This window comes from Pelobates fuscus, chromosome 8, assembly GCF_036172605.1.
Source record: "Pelobates fuscus isolate aPelFus1 chromosome 8, aPelFus1.pri, whole genome shotgun sequence".
In the NCBI taxonomy this organism is placed as follows: Eukaryota; Metazoa; Chordata; class Amphibia; order Anura; family Pelobatidae; genus Pelobates; species Pelobates fuscus.
In genome coordinates, this window is record NC_086324.1 from 103,624,364 (window position 1) to 103,640,943 (window position 16,580).

The 16,580-nt window shown below is 40.7% G+C and overlaps 1 protein-coding gene across 2 annotated transcripts in view; it reads right to left on the reverse strand.

The window, feature by feature from the left end:
- ANKRD44 (ankyrin repeat domain 44) overlaps positions 1-16,580 on the reverse strand; it is a 724,718-nt gene that overhangs the window by 355,791 nt on the left and 352,347 nt on the right. The window contains exons 8-12 of one of the 2 annotated variants that reach the window (XM_063430205.1): positions 9,911-10,123; positions 8,551-8,629; positions 7,625-7,739; positions 4,963-5,066; positions 2,651-2,714 (exon numbers count right to left, since the gene is read on the reverse strand). In XM_063430205.1, coding sequence (XP_063286275.1) covers positions 2,651-2,714; positions 4,963-5,066; positions 7,625-7,739; positions 8,551-8,629; positions 9,911-10,123 — 575 coding nt within the window. The remainder of the gene's footprint in view (positions 1-2,650; positions 2,715-4,962; positions 5,067-7,624; positions 7,740-8,550; positions 8,630-9,910; positions 10,124-16,580) is intronic. The other variant, XM_063430204.1, reaches the window with a different exon arrangement.

Consider the following 16,580-nt stretch of genomic DNA (forward strand, 5'->3'; position numbering starts at 1 on the left):
GGAAGTTAGTTCTTGTTCGATTGATTGGGTAAGAATATGTGTGGGTGGAGCTTTTTATGGGAGGAGTTACATGCCTATATACTCCCACCCTCCCTGCCCCATCACTGCCCTCCCACCCTCCCTGCCCCAAAACTGCCCCAACTCTGCCCACCCACTCTCACTGCCCACCTACATACACTGCCCCAACACTGCCCTCCCACCCATACTGCCCCAACACTGCCCTCCCACCCTCACTGCCCCAACACTGCTCTCCCACCCTCACTGCCCCAACACTGCCCTCTCACCCTCACTGCCCACCCACCCTCACTGCCCCAACACTGACCACCCACCCTCACTGACCCAACACTGACCACCCACCCTCACTGCTCAACTACATACACTGCCTCAACACTGCCCTCCCACCCATACTGCCCCAACACTGCCCTCCCACCCCCACTGCCCACCCACATACCACTGCCCTGCCCCAACACTGCACTGCCCCAACACTGCCCTGCCCAACACTGCCCTCCCACCCACACTGCCCTGCCTCCCACATACCCTGACACCCACACTGCCCTGCCCCCCACATACCCTGCCTCACACATGCCCTGCCCCAACATACACTGCCCCCCCACTCTGCCACCACACTGCCCTGCCAGTCACATACCCTGCCCCCACACTGCACTGCCCACCACATACACTGCCCCCACACTAACCACCACAGACACTGTCCCCCACACTGACCGCCACATACACTGCCCCCCCACACTAACCATTACACTGACCACCACAAACACTGTCCCCCACATTGACCACCACATACCTTGACCCCCACATAATCTGCCCCTCACACTGACCACCACCTAACCTGCCCCCCACACTGTCCACCACATAACCTGCCACCCACAGTGACCATCACATACCCTGCCCCCCACACGGTCTCCCACACACTCTGCCCCCACACAGTTTCTCACACAAAATGCCCCCCCCCACTGTCTCCCACACACCCTGCCCCCCTACACTGTCATACACACTGCCCCCACATGCTGTCATGCCCCCTTCACCCAGCCTTGCTCACATTAACCTCTCCTAATCTTGTCGCTCTCACCCCCTCCATCCATACCAGAATTACCGGCCCTCGCTCTTCTACACTCACCCTATCACATTAATCCCCCTAATCCTATAACACTCATCTTCTCTCATACTGTCACACTCACCCCCAACCCTGTCACACTCATCCTTTTTCACATTAACTTGGGCCCAACCATGCCACACTCACCCTGTCACATAATCCTGTCCGAATCACTTTCCCTCGCCTTGTCACACTCCCTCCTCCAGCCGTGCAACACATAACCCAAAACCCTGTCAAACTCATCCCCCCTTCACCCTATCACATTAATTTCTCCTATCCTGTCACTCATCCTGCCAAGCCATGCCACACTCACCCTGTCACATAACCCTCCCTCATCCTGTCACCTTCACCTCCCCTCGCCCTGTCACACTTTCTCCTTCAACCGTGCCACACTCACCCCAACAGTGAATACAGAGACTAGCTCTCTGTATCCAGCGCTGCAAACCTGGCATACATTATAACTACAGCTCATTATACACACAATGCAACCCCTATATTTTTTTTTACTATGAGTGTTAGTCGGGGCCTCTTGTTTGAGTTTTGCCTAAAGTCTAGAGCCGCCACTGCCTGGAAGGTAAGGGTTTTAAAAGGCTTTAGAGAAGAGATATGCAACTTCTGCAAGTGTTCATTGGGGTATATTTACTAAACAGCAACTTATTTTTAAAAACATTTTATTTAAGTAGTGTGGTGTCTTTCAGTAGCTGCAGCAAATGTTGGAGTCGCTAAAACAACCACTAGTAGCTAACACCTACAACAGGTGTTTCAGCAAGTAGCAACTGCCCAGTAAAAGTAGCAACAAGATTGAAAATGTGTACCACATGTTTCATGAAACCTCCTCCACATTTTTTACCTTGACAAATAATACAATAATGCGTATTGGGCTTTATAAAAAGGAAATGACAGAAATGTTATGACATTTCCTCAAACACATGCTTAGGACTGCTTAGGATGATATAATGAACTTTGAAACAGGATTATCATAGTGATACATGCCTACTATATATGTCCATGTAAACCTACACACTTATTTTGCTTACAGTTAAACCTATTGCTTGTGTGAGAGTTGTGCTAATCTAAATGTTGTTTCACTGGAACCACAAACCTGTAGATTGTAAACTCATAATATGTCAACCTTGTTCCCTTCATATTTCTAAATTCCATGTGTAGTTAGCTATAGCTAGAATACGCTGGTGCTATATAAATGATAATATTGTATGGGGCTAATAGTCAGATGTCCACATATGTTTTCTTCACAGTTGTATACACTTGCATGTGTTACAAAGATGTTAACAACTCTATTTTGTTTAATATTAGCAAATATATTGCAAGTGATCTTGTGATAAAGAGCAACTCAGCTATATATAAATTCCCATTTCAAGATTTAAATATCAATAAACAGACATTTTGAATGTATAAAACATACATTAATACTCTATAATTCAGTAATAATTGTGCCAGGTGCTTATAAATATTACTCATAATACATTTTGCGCCTAACTGTGTAAGTCCCATTGCAATTGGGTAATGCCTCAAACTTACCCTCCTGCTGCAGCAGCATGCAGACATGTCCTTCCAAACATATCCAGTGCATTTATTTCAAATCCTGCAGATATACATGTGGTTAACAATCAGATATAACCTACTTTATATATTGCATATTGAAAAAGTAAAGAAGATTAGCAAATAACTTATTCCACTTATAACTTTAAATCTATACATTTGATAACCATGGGGCTAGTACAATATACAGAATAAATTATAGGCAGTTTAAAGGACTCTGAGTGCCATGGTATGTATGGTAATGCCCATTCAGCATACATTGTTATAGCATGAGAATACCAGAAGCCAGAAAATAAATCTTCATGACATGGAGCACATTGTTCTACAAGAAAATAAAATGAGATTCAAAATATAGTATTAATTTTATAATATATATTTCCTTATAATATAATTCAGACCTCAAGATTTGTGTTTTTGTGTTGCTACTGACAGGGTAATACATTAAAGTCTGAGGTGTAGCCTCCAAACGTCACACATTCGTGACATTTATTATTGATCTATTTATTTAGGCAATTCAACATCTGAATGAACATGAATATCAACCAGATTTCAGTCTATCTAGACACTAGAAAGTTCAAATCCAGATCCAACTGTTGTAGATCTGGAGTATTAACTTGCTGGCAGTAAAAGGTGTCAAGACAAATAATCAATAATACCCATCTAACCCAATATTCAACTTCTATCCTTTGGAATTGGCATCCCCTGAAATAAAGACCCTTGCACCTGCAATGAAGCAAGAATTACATCACACAGTCATAGGTCCTCATGCCTGCTCTTTATTTGGCTTACTAGAAGTGGTTTTGGAATTAGTGCAATTCCAGAAGACTGTGGAATTTAAACCACTAAATGAAATTAAACCTTACAGGGTTATTTACTAAAGTGAGAATTAAAAGTGAATTTTAAATTTAAGGCCAGAGTGGCTGAACTAAAAGCATAGTGGACATTAATCATTTTTCCAGCTCACCTTAAATTTGATATTCACTTTGAATTCCCAATTCCAATCCCAATTTGAATAATGCAGTGAGAGAGAAGAGGGACATCTCCATGATCATTTATTTTATAGTTCTCTAGAGCTAGAGTTTTTTTGGTGACAAATGTGCTACAAAGTGATGCTTTCATGATTATATGGGTACTTCAATTAATTAATTAATTAGCATAATTTGAAGTTAATTATGATATAAACATATTCAATTCTCTTATTATGTATTAAAATATTTTTTGCACAGCACTTTTCCAATATAATTCAGTGGAGGAAAGAAGAGAATTGAATACTTACAATGCTGAAAGAACCATTACTTAACTTTAAGTATCTGCTATGCTTATAGTTTGCTAATACAATTTGCGGATCCTTCATTAATTTATTTAAATATTTTTTACTGCATCCTCATCTTTGATATTTCAGAGCTTATGTTGCTGGTATGTTAATTGATATTGGTTTACATTGCAAATTAGAAATTAATGAGTGTTTTTTTTCTCATATATGAGTATATTTTCCTTACCTTCAGAAGTGTAACTTGGAAATTCTATTCCCTTGGTATGATTTCCAATATATGACTGACACACGTATAATTGTGTGGGAAATTAGTTGGGTCATTACTAGCATAGAGTCACATTATAGGGGTTTTTGAAGGTATGAACCTTCAAGCCTACTTCTGTCCATAAGATAACTGAACTCTAAAGGACACATATCTCTATTGCTGCACAGAACACAGCTAACCCATTGTCCCACTAGATCACCAAGGGCCCTAGATAATTTAAAGGTAGTGGGAGGCCCCCAATGTTATTTTCTTATTTAATGTGACTCGTTTTGACCTCAGAAAGGTGAATGGCTGAGCTTACCTTGCTGGAAATTGTACATGTGACTCTGATGGTTTACAGCTCGCTTTCTTAACCACAAAGCTACCTTTACAGCCAGAAATGTTGAAAGTAGAGCCCCCACCACCTCAACACAACAGTAACCCCATCATCTGCATACACACAACTAATAGAAAATCTATGTTCCGCTGCTCTGTGACCAATTATTTGCAGCACCACTTGACACATTACCAATATGATTTGTAGATGAAACAGAGGTTATTTTTTTTTTTTTAATGACTATGTTGTACATGGCACTTCTATTGTTATTATTAATTAAGAATTACATTCTAAGTGCTTATTTTCAACACATCAATTCATTTTATTTCTTACAAAAGAATAAATTTATGTGGTATCCCAAAGTACACAAATATTGCAATGGGAAGTTTTTATCTCTAATATAATTGTACATGTTATAGATTAACATTAAATATTACTTTCAGTTGACAAATTCCAACCTGATGACAAAAGCTTCCTGCAGCATTCGGAGTGTGCATATAACGCTGCTAAGTGCAAGGGAAACATGTTGTGGATGCTACATCTGAAACACAGAGAGGGTTCTGAGTTACATGCATGGTATTTGTTGAAATGCCATATTTTAAAACTGTATTCATTTGTTCTGGGTTGCATATTTTCACTACATTTTAATGAAAGGGATATGCAAATATAGATGCCAAGATAGTCCACAAAGTTATAAGAAAAACTCAAGTATTTATATTTTTCATATATTTCTACTTTTTTTTTTTAACTTTTGAATGTTTGAATGAGACCCTATCCATAACATTAATGTGTATAAAAATGAAAGAGGTACATTAATGACCATGTGCCTGACAGATGCCGAGCTGGAACCCAAAATAACGTGTGCATATGTTGTAAGTTATTGATGATGCGGAATTTGCATGCAAACAGCAGAGTATTAATATGAATGGCCCAATATTGCAATGAATAACTGAGCTTAACCCCTTAAGGACACATGACATGTCTGGCATGTCATGATTCTCTTTTATTCCAGAAGTTTGGTCCTTAAGGGGTTAAAGGGACACTATAGTCACCTGAACAACTTCAGCTTAATGAGGTTGTTCAGGTGAGAACTATAGCTCCCTGCAGCCTTTCTCATGTAAACACTGTATTTTCTGAGAAAATACAGTGTTTACATTAAAAAAGCTAGGAACACCTCCAGTTGCAGTCACTCAGAATGCCACCAGAGGGACTTCCGAGTTGATTGAGGCATGAAACTCCTCAATCCACTCAGATCTACTATCCGCAGAGCACAGGACAGCACTGTGTCTCCTCCCTCTGCATGCAGACACTGAACTTTCCTCATAGAGATTCATTGATTCAATTAATCTCTATGAGGAGATGCTGATTGTCCAGTGTCATGCCAAAAGCATGAGTTGGTGTTTGATGTGTGTTGAGATATGTTAAGAGTTGTTTTTTTTTGTAAACCTTGGGTTGACATTTATTGTGGTCTTTGATCTTGCACCAGGCCTTGACCATAAAACATCTAGATAGTCATCACCAGAGCTGGACACAAGAAATTGCATACAGTGGGCAATAAACTGCCAGACCAACCCCCTCTGATCCCCCCCTCCCGCCCAGGGGTCTGACCACTGAGAAACAACTAGTTTAGATATATAATGAGGGTGCTGGACTATCCAGGGAGTTCTTCATTCTTTTCTTTGGTCAGCAACTTCTAGGAGACCTTTACCATCTAAGTCTCACACAAGAATTCTATATGGGGTAAATATATGTAACAAATTTATTGTGTTTTCTCCTATTTTATTTTATGTACTGTTTTGCAATTTGTTATCTGTATGTCATTTATTTCTGTATTTTGTACTCAGCACTGTGAATCTTTTTTTGGCAGATTAAATGTTTACTTAATCAGCTTGTGTCTCTGTTCTCTATGAGCTTCACTCTCCAGAGGAAAGCTCAGGTAAACACGTTACCAAAAAGGGTTAATTATATGTGTTTGATCAGTAAAAGTAGAACTGTGATTCTATAATTCTCCTGTGTGTGGGGGTAACCTAAGATGCCCGGGTTTAAAGTCTTGGTGGTGGCAGTAAAGTGTGTACTAGGGGGTTAGTGTAGAAGGGATTGCAGGGGTTAACTTAGTGGTTGCTGGGACTAGCAACAGGTAACCAGGGGTCTAGTGTCATTAACCCTGTCACTTCCACACTCTCCCCACTGTCTCGACTGGGCCTATAGCTCGTGACAGCCAGGGCTATGTTTGAATCATGCTGGCTCTGCCCCTGATCTGCCTCTTTGTTAGTCTCAGCCAATCCTATGGGGAAGCACTGTGATTGGATCAGGCTACCACTTCTGATGATGTCAGCAGACTGTTTTTTTGTTTTTTTTTTTTAGGCAAACAGCATGCAGAGTTACAGCTTATGGCTTGAATACAGTAAGATTTTTACTATATTTATGGAGGCATGAGGGGCCCAGGGGGCTAGATGGTGGCATTAACACTATAGGGTCAGGAATACATGTTTGTGTTCCTGACCCTATAGTGTTCCTTTAAAGTTGATCATAATACTGCAACAAAAATACATTTCAATACGCGTCAGAAATTGGCACCTGCTATGGTATACTACTTATCAGCTGAGCTCTAGGATGTTTCCACTACACAAGAAAGGCACATACAGTTAAATGGGGACAACACTTGAAGCATCAAAAATGTATAATTAATGACAGAGCCCAAAGAAAGTCAGAATGTTCTGCAGGACACTCTGTTATAGAGAATGTATTGTTGGGTGCTTGATTATGAACCTGCTTACACCAGATGTGGTGTCTGAAGCCGGACAATACACCAATTAAAAGGGGTAAATGAGGACAACACTTGAAGCGTCAAAAATGTGTAATTAATGACGGAGCCCAAAGAAAGTCAGAATGTTCTGCAGTACACTCTGTTATAGAGAATGTATGGTTGTGTGCTTGATTATGAACCTGCTTACACCAGATGTGGTGTCTGAAGCCGGACAATACACCAATTAAAAGGGGTATCCAAATATTTGGAACTATATAGTGTAATACCAACCCTCCATTTTCAACCAATATATTTAATTAACCGATAGAGTTAAGGTACTTGATACTACTTACTTTGCTGTAGAAGCACCATTAGCCAGGAGAGAGTTAATTAAGAGTTCATGACCATATCTTGCAGCCACATGTAATGGAGTATTGCCATCTCTATCACTACAGTCTACTGCACTTCCTTCCGAAAACAAACATAATAAGAAAGAAGAAAAAGTAGGCATTAGCAGGATCTAAATACAGAAATACTATCTGTTCCTTCTAAAACACATTTTACATTAAAGCAAAATAAATATGAGATGCAAATACAATAATGGCAATAATGATGCATGCTCCCTTGAAAAAATATGTAATAGACATGAGTCACTTATTTTATTAAAGACAGGGTTGTATATTGTCCAGTCCAATTTCCATCAGTAGATGTTAAAAGGCAGCCCAAGGTGAGGGCTTGCAAAGCACCATGGGAGTTGTTGCTGTTGCTATCCCATTTACCCTTCTAGCATAAACCTATCAAACCTTTGACTGCAATGGTAGGTTGAGTGTGTGGTATTGGTTAGTCTAGGGATTATAGCCTATCACTGCCATCCAAGGGCGGATGGCTTTGAATGGATAGTGTATGCTCTAGATTACTACAGAAGCTGCAGTGGGATCGGACTTTAGGTGCTGAGGTGAGCCCAGTTTTTTTGCTAAACTACTCAACAATCAACAATCCTAGTATCCTAACACTGTTCACCAACACTATTTACCATAAACTGCACAGATTTTCCACATTCCTACTTTCACATATGGCAAACACAGAGATCAAATGCATGACCCGTTCAATTTGAGGTCAGGGGACTAGTAAATAGAAAGTAATTGCTGTTCTGCTTTAGCCCAACATGCCTGAAAAGTATTAACTTAATATTACTAGAAAAGAGATTCATTTTCAAATATTTTATATAAGAAAGGCAAAATTTTAATCTTATATATAGGTATGCTAAAATATTTCTTACCATTCTTTAAAAGTGTTTGAGATCTTGCAAACCTTCCGTAAGCAGCAGTCATGTGCAGTGGACCTTTTCCATCATAACTCTAAAATATACATTCATAAAATTTTTTGGAATGCTAGATATGTAATAAAGTGCATTAATATTCAAATAGATGTTATTTGAAATGTTTAAAAGATCATTCAAAGCGGGCCCTAGATGATAAAGGGAGGACCTAGTTCCCCCCCTAGCCATTAGCAGCGGGTGAGACCCTAAATGATAATGGGGAAGATCTATTGTCTGCCCTCACGTATTGGCAGTAGGTGAGGTTAATTGTAAAAATTACCTCCCCCCATTGGCTTGGGTTCCTAAGCTCCTAGTCACCCCCGCCATAAACAAATCCCCTACATACCTACCCTCATCCTAATAATAGTGAGAGGGTTGCTAAACTAAACAACTGAAAAATAAAAACATCTCACTATTAGTTGTCTTCTTTTTTCTCCCATCTTCTTCCGTACAGACTGGCTTTCAGAGAGCGGAAAGGTTTATAAAGCCTTCCCATGCCGTGCCATCTGACTCAGAGCGCTCTGATTGGTTGGCTTTAAAGGCCTTTCCCTGCCCTGAAAGCTAAGTGTATTTGAGTAGGGACATGTCTATTAAACAGTGAGCAGCCAGTGGCTGCTCACTGTTGTGTGAAAAGACAAGTGACTGGGCAGCTATTGTTGCCCAGTCCAATCCAATAAAGGAGGACCTGGCACAGGTCCCCCAGGCACCCATAGTGGGTACCTATTAAAATAACTAAAGAAGGGAGGGGGGCATAGTGTCCTGCTCCAGCCCCCACCCAAGCTGTGCAAGTGGGGGCTAACAAACTAAATGAGGCACCTAGAGTCCCTTCTTAACCCCCAACCATTAGCAGCGGGTAGGGGCCCTGAGTGCCAACTCCAGGCCTCCCCCATTAGTGGTGGGTGAGGGTCCTAAGTGATAATGGGGGCCGAGTGTCCACACCCAGCTCACACCCATTAGCGGCGGGTTGGGGACACTAAGTCATAATGTGGGGGACCTAGTCTCCTTCCTCAGCACCAACCTATTAGTGGCGGGTTGGAGACCTAAGTGATAAGGAGATGGACTTATTTTCCCCTCCAACCCCATAAGTGTTGAGTGAGGGCCCTAAATGATAATGAGGGGAACCTAGTGTTCCCCCAAGCTCCTACCCATTAGCGGTGGGTGGGAATCCTAAGTGATAATGAGGGTGACCTATTGTCCCCCCAGGCCTCCCATTAGCAAGCTGTAGTGCTGATGGTGTTTGGAGTGTTCCTTTACATTTGAACACAAATGGTGTAAAACAGCAATACAAAAAGGAGCAAGCTGAAGAACATCCAAAATATACCTGCATATTAACATCAGCTCCATTACTGACCAATAATTCAAGACACATAGCGCCATGAACAGAGGCTGCAGCAAAGTGTAACGGGGTGAAACCTTTGTTATTTGGCTGATTCACATTGGCTCCATAGTCTATTAATTCATTAACAATAGCATCTTGACCATTATAGCAGGCAATATGAAGAGCAGTATTGCCATAAACATTTACTTCATCAACCTAAAATAAACAAGAAACATTAATTAGAAAACAAAATGTGGAAAAAGAACAATCATTCTAAATAATTTTTTTACGATAACAGTGTGTAAAAAATTATTATTTTATACAGATAAAAGTTAATGTAATTGAACTAATCAGTTAATTGAGTTAATCAGAACATTTCACTTAAAAATGTAATTGAATTTTAAATCGAGCTGTTCTTCCAACTAGCAAGAATGGAAGTGGATAGGGGGATTTGTCAAAAAGGTGAACTTTGGGGGGTGGAGTAGGTCTACCATGCTTAGCAGAAGTGCATTATCTGAACTCAGTTTTAATAATTTTGCTTTTTATATATATATTTAACGTTTTTTATTGTTCATTTTTTTAAAATTTAATGAAAGGGGGTAGAATACAGAAAGGAAAAAAGGGGGGGGGGGGGATCACAACTTCCAACAGCAGTACACCCGTAACACATTATCAATACCATTGATCTTTATACCCGTAACATTCACAATACAAGCCTACAATTGTGCTCAGTTCCATCGCCTCAAAATTATAGCATTACACCAATATATCCAGCCCTATTGCTTACATTTAACAATTTCTAATTTCTGACTGGAGACCATTTTCAACAGCAGTAGAAGCCATACATTCCATAATAACAATTACACTTGAGACTGTGCCGATGTCCAGTTGCGCCACAGGTCCCAAGCCTCAATGACAGGTGCTATAGGGGTGGAAGACACTGCGGTAGCAGTTCTAATATATCTGTTGGGTGTCCAACTCTTTTAGGGTAGCTGCTACCGGTGGGGGTTTGGGGTACTTCCAAGAACGTGCTATTGCTCACTGTGCTGTCAAAATAACATGGAACATCAGTTTCTGTGCTCACGTGGGGATATTATTGGAAATATTGAGCAGGAGGTATGATAATGGTTCAAATGGTATTGTAATGTTTGTGATGCCCTTTATCAGTTGGTGGACTGAATCCCAGAATTTGGTTATTTGCCGGCAGTATCACCATATATGGAGCACCGTACCTTCCTCTGCTCCGCACCTCCAACATATTGAAGAAGAGTGGGGGTAGATTTTGTGTATACAGGTTGACACCATGTACCATCTGTATAGTACCTTTTTCTGCTGTTCTATTAGTGTGGCAGATTTGATCAGTTCCTTAGGTGAGGTTATAATGGTTTCCCATTGATCATGGGAGATAGTACAAAGTAGGTCTCTAGACTGTTCAGCTGGCATAGAGTCAGCAAAGTGCACATACGACCAGAGAAGCTGGTAGTACCAGGAGATTGTTTTACATTGGGGTAAGAGCGAGCCCTTGATAGCCGTCTGTTCCCACCCCGACATGTCCCTTGGGGCCTCGGCTTGGGAATAGATCTGTGTATTCTATTTGTTTAAAAATTACTTCAGTTGTGTAAAGGAGGCCAGGGGTATGTGGTAAATGGTCTTAAGGGTTGTAAAGTCCAGTAATTTGTTTTGTTTGAGAAGGTGGTATAGGTGGGTGACACCCTTTTCTATCCGCGGTTTTACGTGAAAGGTTGGTATAGTAAGTAATTGCCTTAATCAGTGTCGCTACTGACGGGGGAGTAGAGCTCTCTAACTTTTTTTTCTGTTCATTTCCCAAATCCTCACTGCCACTTGTATTTGCTCGGGGAGCAACGGTATGTGCTCCCCGGTATAAATTGTTTGGGTAGCCAGTTTTGTGGGGAGGTCAAAGAGTTTCATAGCCTGATTTTATAGCAATACCAATTGTGGTGATTGTGTTTTAAGTGGGGCAAAATTGATGCTAAAACCTCTGCCTGATAATAGGGTTTGATATCTGGAAACGCTAGTCCTCCCTGTCGTGTTGGTGCATGCAGTAGCTTTCCTGACACCATAGCCATGTCCCTCCCCCACACAAACCGTGCCATTTCTTTTTGAATTGCCTGAAAATAGGAGAGAGGTATTCGAATAGGGAGTGTACGAAACAAATATTGGAGTCTTGGTAGGATGGCCATTTTGAGAGGTTAAGAACAGGGAGCTCCATTTTTTCCTACTCTGACATAGTTTGCTGGGAAGCTATCTATTGGGTTTCTAGTAAATGTCAGACCTAGGTATTTAAGGCTTTCCTTCCTCCAATCAAATGGGTAGTCTCTTTTGAGATTCATTAACACTTGGGGGTGAGTCTTTTACCCAATGCTTGGGTTTTTGCTGGTATTGAGCGAATAGTAAGACATAGTCCCATATTCTCTTATTAGTGCTAGGATGTGTGTCAACGATGCCTCTGGGTGAGAAATATATAAGAGGATGTCATCTGCGAATGTGCTTAGTTTTATTTCGCGGTCAATCTATCTCATGGATAGCAGGGTGTTGTCGAATTGCGCACCGGAGGGGCTCCAGGGCCAGAACATATATTAGTGGGGAGAGAGGGCATCCCTGCCGCGTGCCATTCGTGATCGGGAATGGCGTAAAGAGGAAACCTGATTGCATTACTTATTAGTTTATGCGAAAATTTGTTGTATGAATGTTGGGGGAAAGCCATATGTTGCTAAAGCTTGTTTCAGGAAGGTCCAGCCTTTGCAAATTGTAATAGTCTTTTTTTAATGAGCCTGTCAGAATGAGCTTCAGCACCTTGCCTTGGCATAAGAACACCAACGTAAAACGGAGGGCTACATCAAACTTCCTTTTTTATATTTCTATTTTGAGGAAGAAACCTTTTTCTTGGAAATCTTATAGATTCCTGATTTGTGGTTTTGAATTGCTATAATATGCTGGAAGCATTGGTTTTATATTTTAACCACTTACAGGGTTATTCACAAAGTAGAAATTCATCGTGAAATCAAAGTGAAGTTAAAGGTGAATGCTAAAACAGATGAATTTAAAATAATCTAACTAGAACCATTTGGCATGTAAATTTTCATGAATTTAAAGTGAATTTTGAACTTTAGGCCTAAGCCTATTGAAATTCATTTTAAATTAATGAAAACTCACATATTAGTGAATATAATATTAGTAAATATCCATTAAGATACAAAGATTGAAAATGTGTAAAAGATGTGGGCATTCAAAAACCTACTGTATTGATTTATCCCTGTATTTTAAATAAGGTCTTAAAATACAAAGTTGTTGGTGCTATATAAAAATGGTAATAATAAGATAATAAGACATAGAGAGATGAGGTTAAGAAAGAAAAAGATTAAGTGCTAAAATACAAAAGATATATATATATACACATATATATATATATATATATATATATATATATATATATATATATATAAAAAGGTAGAAATCAGGAGCACTCGCTTGGATTTTCAAATGTAGATAAACTATTTAATCACACCTTCAACATCAACGTTTCGACCCTTCAGGGTCTTTATCAAGATCTTGATAAAGACCCTGAAGGGTCGAAACGTTGATGTTGAAGGTGTGATTAAATAGTTTATCTACATTTGAAAATCCAAGCGAGTGCTCCTGATTTCTACCTTTTTATCCATTGGCCTGGAGGCACCCTGGTAATATACAGCTGATATACATTTTTTCGTTGAGGTTGAGTGCCAGAGTCTGGGACATTGATATATATATATATATATATATATATATATATATTTGTGTAAGGGGCAAATAGCCATATATGGAGTAGGGTTCAAGTAAGAACGTAGGATAGTATAAAAGAGCAAAGTCGGTTGTGGTGTGCCGATACCGACGATACGGTAGGCCTGTAAATAAAGAGGGCACACTAAGGAGTAATGAAAGTAAAGAAAAATAGAAGGAAAAAAAAAGAAAGTGTTGAAAATGAGGAGTGGGTGGGAGGGTCATTCAGACGCTGACTTTGATCGCCATAGAGTCAGGTAAGGGGTGTACCTTATTTAGGGGAGTGATTTAATCTAAGCCCACAATTACAGGCCAAACGGCCTTAATACTTGTGTAAGGGGCAAATAGCCGTATATGGAGTAGGGTTTAAGTAAGAACGTAGGATAGTATAAAAGAGCAAAGTTGGTTGTGGTGTGCCGATACTGACGATACGGTAGGCCTGTAAATAAAGAGGGCAAAAAGTGAATAACCAAAGATTTAATACAGTCAACAAATATATATATACAATTATCCAGACATTTCTTTAAAAGCATTTCTTAATTCTTGTGTAGGTTTGGGTATGTAGGTCGTATATGCAGATGACTTCCAACGCCCCAGTGATTTAATGATGTGCACCGGCAGGTTAGCCCTGTTCTGTGGAGGCCGCCCCTATGTGGAAGGAGTGACCTGAGTAGTGAGAAGGGTTAAAACCTAGCATGGTTAACAGGGATCGGAAGTATTTCATGAAAGTAGTGGTAGTGAGTACAGAGCCTTGTAGTGAGAATAGGTGTTGTGATGGTGGTGATGTGGTAAGTGGAAGGTAGGAATCTAGAGCCGCTACTGGACACCATTTGTTATGGGTAGGGATATAAGTGATCTCCACTGGAGGTGCGTGTTGGCTTGTTTTTGACTGGGGTAGTGATAGTATGTAGTGATCCATGTGTTTGCGTAGGTGTGTGCGTAGAACACATCTGTCTGTCTGCGTGGTGGTGATAATAGTGAATTATCTTGGCCTGAGGAACCCGTAGAATGCTATGTACATGGCAGCTTTGATGACTGTGTTAGTGGTAGAGTGAAAAGGTTTGGAGTCTAATATGTCAGATAAAGACTGGAAAAGTGTGTTGTCTATAGGTAATCTCTGCGGGGGACGTGGAGGAGTGGATCTCTGAATATCTCTGAGTATGTTCTTTATCTGATAAGATGACATGAAACTATGTGTATTAGGTTGTAGTGTTAGCATGTGATGTTGAATGCCTGTAAGATATAATTTGATGGTGTTGTAAGATAAGTGTTGTTTAAGGCGGCAAAAAGAAGTGAAGGCTATGATAGATGTCATGACAAAAGGTTGGGCTATGTCGTGGTCAGACAGAAATCTTGTGAAATGTGTGAAGGCCCTGTTGTATGTTTTGTGAGTGTTGGATGATAGTGCCAATTTGGACAGATCCCTGCTATGTTGCATGATTAGTTCTAGTCCATAGTTAACTGTTGGAACGGAGGGGCGGCTATGGCTGCTTGTGCTGCTGATGGGAGTGCTTGCCGAAAAGCTTGAAAGTTGAAACGAGACAGACTGTCAGCTGCTATGTTACTAATGCCCGGTACATAAAAGCAGACCAAGTAGAAATTGTGGCATGCTGCTAACCACGTGAATTTCCTGAGAAATCTCATGATTGTTAGGGATGATGAACGGCCTTTGTTAATGATGTGACATGTGGCTTGGTTGTCTGTATGACAACGGACTGACAAACCTGACCATAAATATCCCACGCCACGGCAGCTGATACAATGGGGTAAATCTCAAAAAGAGCTGAGGTTGTAAAAAAACCTTCTAAGTCATAGACTTCTTCAGGCCACTTACCCTAAAGCCATTAGTTCCCAAAGATTGCTGCAAAACCCGTGGTAGACGCCGTGTCTGACCATATGGTTGGAGATATGTCAGACAATTCTGCGAAGAACAAGCTTTTACCATTCCAGGTGGTCAAGAATTCTTTCCACATGTGCAGGTCTGCCGTAGCGTGCACATCCAAAGACAATCTTTAGTTTTCGTGTTGGAAATGTGGAAAAAGACAGAGAAGTCTAGATATGAAAGCACGCCCTTGAGGGATGATGCGCATGGCAAAGTTCAAAGAACCTATGAGAGATTGAAGTTCCTTGCGGTTGCAATTACCCAGTAAGATGTAATGGTTGATGCTGTTGAGGATGTTTGTAATTTTCTCTTGTGGTAAACTAGCTTGCATGGAGGCAGAGTCTAGTTGTATACCCAGAAATGTAATGCTTGTGTCTGGACCTTCGATTTTCTTAGGGGATACTGGGACTCCCAGGTGGTCAAACAGACTAATGGTTTCTTTGAGACTTCTGGGGGGAAATTAGTTCTCTTCGATCAGCAAGAAATCATCCAGATAATGGATGACTATGGGGCATCTGGAAATGTTAAGTAACAACCAGCAAAGTGATTCTGCAAAAGTGTCGAAGATTTTGGGGCTACCTTTTGACCCAAAGGTTAAGCGGGAGAAAACATAATAGTTATCTGCCCATTTGATGCCATGGAAGTGCCAGAGTGTAGGGTGGATAGGTAGTAGTTTAAAGGCATTTGTAATGTCTGTCTTACACAGCCAAGCTCCGATCCCTGCTTGCGTGATGTATATGATGGCATGATCTATGGTGGCATTTTGTAGGAAAACTCTTCGGAGGGAATTAGGGAGTTAAGACTTGGGGTACAAGAGGTATGAGGGGCTGACAGATCTATGATGAGTCTCTGCTTAAGGGAAGATTTCCCTGTGACTATCCCAATGGGATTTGTGCACCATGCCGTAAAAGGTGGGGTTTTAAAAGGCCCGAACAAAAACCCCTCTGCCAGTTCTTAGGCTATGAGTGTATCTGCGGCCGTTGGGTTCTGTTGCGCTGATTGTAAATTTGGACA